The 6376-nt window shown below is 32.6% G+C and overlaps 1 protein-coding gene across 2 annotated transcripts in view; it reads left to right on the plus strand.

The window, feature by feature from the left end:
* The window catches only part of LOC133664813 (contactin-associated protein-like 2), a 62373-nt gene that overhangs the window by 21173 nt on the left and 34824 nt on the right, over positions 1 to 6376 (plus strand). For both annotated transcript variants that reach the window (XM_062069735.1, XM_062069736.1), the window contains exon 5: positions 2813 to 3016. In XM_062069735.1, the coding sequence (XP_061925719.1) occupies positions 2813 to 3016 (204 nt within the window). The remainder of the gene's footprint in view (positions 1 to 2812; positions 3017 to 6376) is intronic.

The following is a 6376-nucleotide window of genomic DNA, read 5'->3' on the forward strand; positions in this document are numbered from 1 at the left end:
GTCAATAAAAGTAAAAAATCACAAGATTGGCAATAAAAGTTAAAAATCACAAGATTGGCAATAAAAGTCAAAAAACACGAGATTGGCAATAAAAGTTAAAAATCACAAGATTGGCAATAAAAGTTAAAAATCACAAGATTGGCAAGAAAAGTAAAAAAACACAAGATTGTCAATAAAAGTTCAAAATCACAAGATTGTCAATAAAAGTAAAAAATCACAAGATTGGCAATAAAAGTTAAAAATCACAAGATTGTCAATAAAAGTAAAAAATCCCAAGATTGGCAATAAAAGTTGAAAATCCCAAGATTGGCAATAAAAGTTGAAAATCCCAAGATTGGCAATAAAAGTTGAAAATCCCAAGATTGGCAATAAAAGTTAAAAATCCCAAGATTGGCAATAAAAGTTGAAAATCCCAAGATTGGCAATAAAAGTTGAAAATCCCAAGATTGGCAATAAAAGTTGAAAATCCCAAGATTGGCAATAAAAGTTGAAAATCCCAAGATTGGCAATAAAAGTTGAAAATCCCAAGATTGGCAATAAAAGTTGAAAATCCCAAGATTGGCAATAAAAGTTGAAAATCCCAAGATTGGCAATAAAAGTTAAAAATCACAAGATTGGCAATAAAAGTTAAAAATCACAAGATTGGCAAGAAAAGTAAAAAAACACAAGATTGGCAATAAAAGTTCAAAATCACAAGATTGTCAATAAAAGTAAAAAATCACAAGATTGGCAATAAAAGTAAAAAATCACAAGATTGGCAATAAAAGTTCAAATCACAAGATGGGCAATAAAAGTTAAAAATCACAAGATTGGCAATAAAAGTTAAAAATCACAAGATTGGCAATAAAAGTCAAAAAACACAAGATTGGCAATAAAAGTTAAAAATCACAAGATTGGCAATAAAAGTAAAAAATCACAAGATTGGCAAGAAAAGTAAAAAAACACAAGATTGTCAATAAAAGTTCAAAATCACAAGATTGTCAATAAAAGTAAAAAATCACAAGATTGTCAATAAAAGTAAAAAATCACAAGATTGTCAATAAAAGTAAAAAATCACAAGATTGTCAATAAAAGTTCAAAATCACAAGATTGGCAATAAAAAGTTCAAAATCACAAGATTGGCAAGAAAAGTAAAAAAACACAAGATTGGCAATAAAAGTTCAAAATCACAAGATTGGCAATAAAAGTTCAAAATCACAAGATTGGCAATAAAAGTTAAAAATCACAAGATTGGCAATAAAAGTTCAAATCACAAGATGGGAAATAAAAGTTAAAAATCACAAGATTGGCAATAAAAGTTAAAAATCACAAGATTGGCAATAAAAGTTCAAAATCACAAGATTGGCAAGAAAAGTAAAAAAAACACAAGATTGGCAATAAAAGTTCAAAATCACAAGATTGTCAATAAAAGTAAAAAATCACAAGATTGTCAATAAAAGTAAAAAATCACAAGATTGTCAATAAAAGTAAAAAATCACAAGATTGTCAATAAAAGTAAAAAATCACAAGATTGGCAATAAAAGTTGAAAATCCCAAGATTGGCAATAAAAGTTGAAAATCACAAGATTGGCAATAAAAGTTGAAAATCCCAAGATTGGCAATAAAAGTTGAAAATCCCAAGATTGGCAATAAAAGTTGAAAATCCCAAGATTGGCAATAAAAGTTAAAAATCCCAAGATTGGCAATAAAAGTTGAAAATCCCAAGATTGGCAATAAAAGTTGAAAATCCCAAGATTGGCAATAAAAGTTGAAAATCCCAAGATTGGCAATAAAAGTTGAAAATCCCAAGATTGGCAATAAAAGTTAAAAATCACAAGATTGGCAATAAAAGTTAAAAATCACAAGATTGGCAAGAAAAGTAAAAAAACACAAGATTGGCAATAAAAGTTCAAAATCACAAGATTGTCAATAAAAGTAAAAATCACAAGATTGGCAATAAAAGTAAAAAATCACAAGATTGGCAATAAAAGTTCAAATCACAAGATGGGCAATAAAAGTTAAAAATCACAAGATTGGCAATAAAAGTTAAAAATCACAAGATTGGCAATAAAAGTCAAAAAACACAAGATTGGCAATAAAAGTTAAAAATCACAAGATTGGCAATAAAAGTTAAAAATCACAAGATTGGCAAGAAAAGTAAAAAAACACAAGATTGTCAATAAAAGTTCAAAATCACAAGATTGTCAATAAAAGTAAAAAATCACAAGATTGTCAATAAAAGTAAAAAATCACAAGATTGTCAATAAAAGTAAAAAATCACAAGATTGTCAATAAAAGTTAAAAATCACAAGATTGGCAATAAAAGTTAAAAATCACAAGATTGGCAAGAAAAGTAAAAAAACACAAGATTGGCAATAAAAGTTGAAAATCACAAGATTGGCAATAAAAGTTGAAAATCCCAAGATTGGCAATAAAAGTTGAAAATCCCAAGATTGGCAATAAAAGTTGAAAATCCCAAGATTGGCAATAAAAATTGAAAATCCCAAGATTGGCAATAAAAGTTGAAAATCCCAAGATTGGCAATAAAAGTTCAAAATCTCAAGATTGGCAATAAAAGTTCAAAATCCCAAGATTGGCAATAAAAGTTCAAAATCCCAAGATTGGCAATAAAAGTTCAAAATCCCAAGATTGGCAATAAAAGTTCAAAATCCCAAGATTGGCAATAAAAGTTCAAAATCCCAAGATTGGCAATAAAAGTAAAAAATCCCAAGATTGGCAATAAAAGTAAAACATCCCAAGATTGGCAATAAAAGTTGAAACTAGCGTGGGACGATCCAGTTTTCAGCCTAAAAGAGGAGTCCATCCCTGGCAGGGTCTGACGTGCTGAGTTTCGACGGCCACGGCGTCCTCTCCCACCGCTTCAGAAGCAAGAAGATGAAGCTGGTCAAGGACGTCGTGGCGCTGAAGTTTCGAAGCACAGCCGGCGACGGCGTGCTGCTGCACGGCGAAGGACAGCAAGGTGATTACATCTCCTTGGAGCTCCGCAGGGCCAGACTGCAGCTCAGCATCAACCTGGGTAGGTTCCTTCAATCTATATTAAGCATTTACACACCAAACAAAAGAATGTTAAGATATATTTGACTGACTTCCATCAGTAAGTTTGATTGGACAATCCTAATATGATGACGGGAAAAGCCAAACTAAAATGCTAACAGTTAGCATGCTATTCCGATAACATCAAGTAACAAAATATATGACTTTTAGCTTGCTGTATACCTGCAAAATAAGAAAAAAAAAAGCTAACACACTAAAGTTAGCATGCTAACAGTTAGCAAGCGTAAAATACTTAAAATATTTGACTCTGAGGTGTTCCCTGGTTAATTACAGGGGTTACATTTATGTATACACCTGGAAAAAACATAGTTAAAAAGCCAACATGCTAGTATATGCATGTTAGCATGCTAACGTTAGCATGCTAAGAATTGACTAACATTATCAAGGAGCATTGTGACTTTGGGGCGGTTTGAATCGGTTGAGAAATATTGATATAGTAACAATTTTTAGCAGGGAAAAAGGGTTATGGAAAAGTGGAATATCCTGAATTTATTTTGGAGACGTAAAAAAGTTAGCATGCTAGCAGTTAGCAAGCGTGAAATAACACAAATATTTGACTCTGAGGTGTTCTCTGGTTAATTACAGGGGTTACATGTATGTATACACCTGGAAATAATTGGCTAAAAAGCTAACAGGCAAATATCAGGATGTTAGCATGCTAATGTTAGCGTGCTAAGAATTTACTAACATTATCAAGGAGCATTGTGACTTTGGAAGGGTTTGAATCAGTTGAGAACTGTTGACATAGTAACAATTTTTGTAGAGAAAAAGGGTTATGGAAAAGTGGAATATCCTGAATTTTTTTTGGAGACGTAAAAAAGTTAGCATGCTAACAGTTAGCAAGTGTGAAATAACACAAATATTTGACTCTGAGGTGTTCTCTGGTTAATTACAGGGGTTACATGTATGTATACACCTGGAAATAATTGGCTAAAAAGCTAACAGGCAAATATCAGGATGTTAGCATGCTAATGTTAGCGTGCTAAGAATTGACTAACATTATCAAGGAGCATTGTGACTTTGGAAGGGTTTGAATCAGTTGAGAACTGTTGACATAGTAACAATTTTTGTAGAGAAAAAGGGTTATGGAAAAGTGGAATATCCTGAATTTTTTTTGGAGACGTAAAAAAGTTAGCATGCTAACAGTTAGCAAGTGTGAAATAACAAAAATATTTGACTCTGAGGTGTTCCCTGGTTAATTACAGGGGTTACATGTATGTATACACCTGGAAATAATTTGCTAAAAAGCTAACAGGCAAGATGTTAGCATGCTAACGTTAGCGTGCTAAGAATTGACTAACATTATCAAGGAGCATTGTGACTTTGGAAGGGTTTGAGTCAGTTGAGAACTGTTGACATAGTAACAATTTTTGTAGAGAAAAAGGGTTATGGAAAAGTGGAATATCCTGAATTTTTTTTGGAGACGTAAAAAAGTTAGCATGCTAACAGTTAGCAAGTGTGAAATAACAAAAATATTTGACTCTGAGGTGTTCCCTGGTTAATCACAGGGGTTACATGTATGTATGCACCTGGAAATAATTGGCTAAAAAGCTAACAGGGTAATATCAGGATGTTAGCATGCTAATGTTAGCGTGTTAAGAATTTACTAACATTATCAAGGAGCATTGTGACTTTGGAAGGGTTTGAATCAGTTGAGAACTGTTGACATAGTAACAATTTTTTCTAGAGAAAAAGGGTTATGGAAAAGTGGAATATCCTCAATTTATTTTGGAGACGTAAAAAAGTTAGCATGCTAACAGTTAGCAAGTGTGAAATAACAAAAATATTTGACTCTGAGGTGTTCCCTAGTTAATTACAGGGGTTACATGTATGTATACACCTGGAAATAATTAGATAAAAAGCTAACAGGCAAATATCAGGATGCTAACGTTAGCATGCTAAGAATTGACTAACATTATCAAGGAGCATTGTGACTTTGGGGCGGTTTGAATCGGTTGAGAAATATTGATATAGTAACAATTTTTAGCAGGGAAAAAGGGTTATGGAAAAGTGGAATATCCTGAATTTATTTTGGAGACGTAAAAAAGTTAGCATGCTAACAGTTAGCAAGCGTGAAATAACAAAAATTTTTGACTCTGAGGTGTTCCCTGGTTAATCACAGGGGTTACATGTATGTATACACCTGGAAATAATTAGCTAAAAAGCTAACAGGCAAATATCAGGATGTTAGCATGCTAACGTTAGCGTGCTAAGAATTGACTAACATTATCAAGGAGCATTGTGACTTTGGAAGGGTTTGAATCAGTTGAGAACTGTTGACATAGTAACAATTTTTTGTAGAGAAAAAGGGTTATGGAAAAGTGGAATATCCTCAATTTATTTTGGAGACGTAAAAAAGTTAGCATGCTAACAGTTAGCAAGCGTGAAATACCACAAATATTTGACTCTGAGGTGTTCTCTGGTTAATTACAGGGGTTACATGTATGTATACACCTGGAAATAATTAGCTAAAAAGCTAACAGGAAAATATCAGGATGTTAGCATGCTAACGTTAGCATGCTAAGAATTGACTAACATTATCAAGGAGCATTGTGACTTTGGAATGGTTTGAATCGGTTGAGAACTGTTTACATAGTAACAATTTTTGTAGAGAAAAAGGGTTATGGAAAAGTGGAATATCCTGAATTTTTTTTGGAGATGTAAAAAAGTTAGCATGCTAACAGTTAGCAAGTGTGAAATAACAAAAATATTTGACTCTGAGGTGTTCCCTGGTTAATCACAGGGGTTACATGTATGTATACACCTGGAAATAATTAGCTAAAAAGCTAACAGGCAAATATCAGGATGCTAACGTTAGCATGCTAAGAATTGACTAACATTATCAAGGAGCATTGTGACTTTGGGGCGGTTTGAATCGGTTGAGAAATATTGATATAGTAACAATTTTTAGCAGGGAAAAAGGGTTATGGAAAAGTGGAATATCCTGAATTTATTTTGGAGACGTAAAAAAGATAGCATGCTAACAGTTAGCAAGCGTGAAATAACAAAAATATTTGACTCTGAGGTGTTCCCTGGTTAATCACAGGGGTTACATGTATGTATACACCTGGAAATAATTAGCTAAAAAGCTAACAGGCAAATATCAGGATGTTAGCATGCTAACGTTAGCGTGTTAAGAATTGACTAACATTATCAAGGAGCATTGTGACTTTGGAAGGGTTTGAATCAGTTGAGAACTGTTGACATAGTAACAATTTTTTGTAGAGAAAAAGGGTTATGGAAAAGTGGAATATCCTCAATTTATTTTGGAGACGTAAAAAAGTTAGCATGCTAACAGTTAGCAAGTGTGAAATACCACAAA

Source organism: Entelurus aequoreus, linkage group LG14 (assembly GCF_033978785.1).
Source record: "Entelurus aequoreus isolate RoL-2023_Sb linkage group LG14, RoL_Eaeq_v1.1, whole genome shotgun sequence".
NCBI classification, from domain to species: domain Eukaryota; kingdom Metazoa; phylum Chordata; class Actinopteri; order Syngnathiformes; family Syngnathidae; genus Entelurus; species Entelurus aequoreus.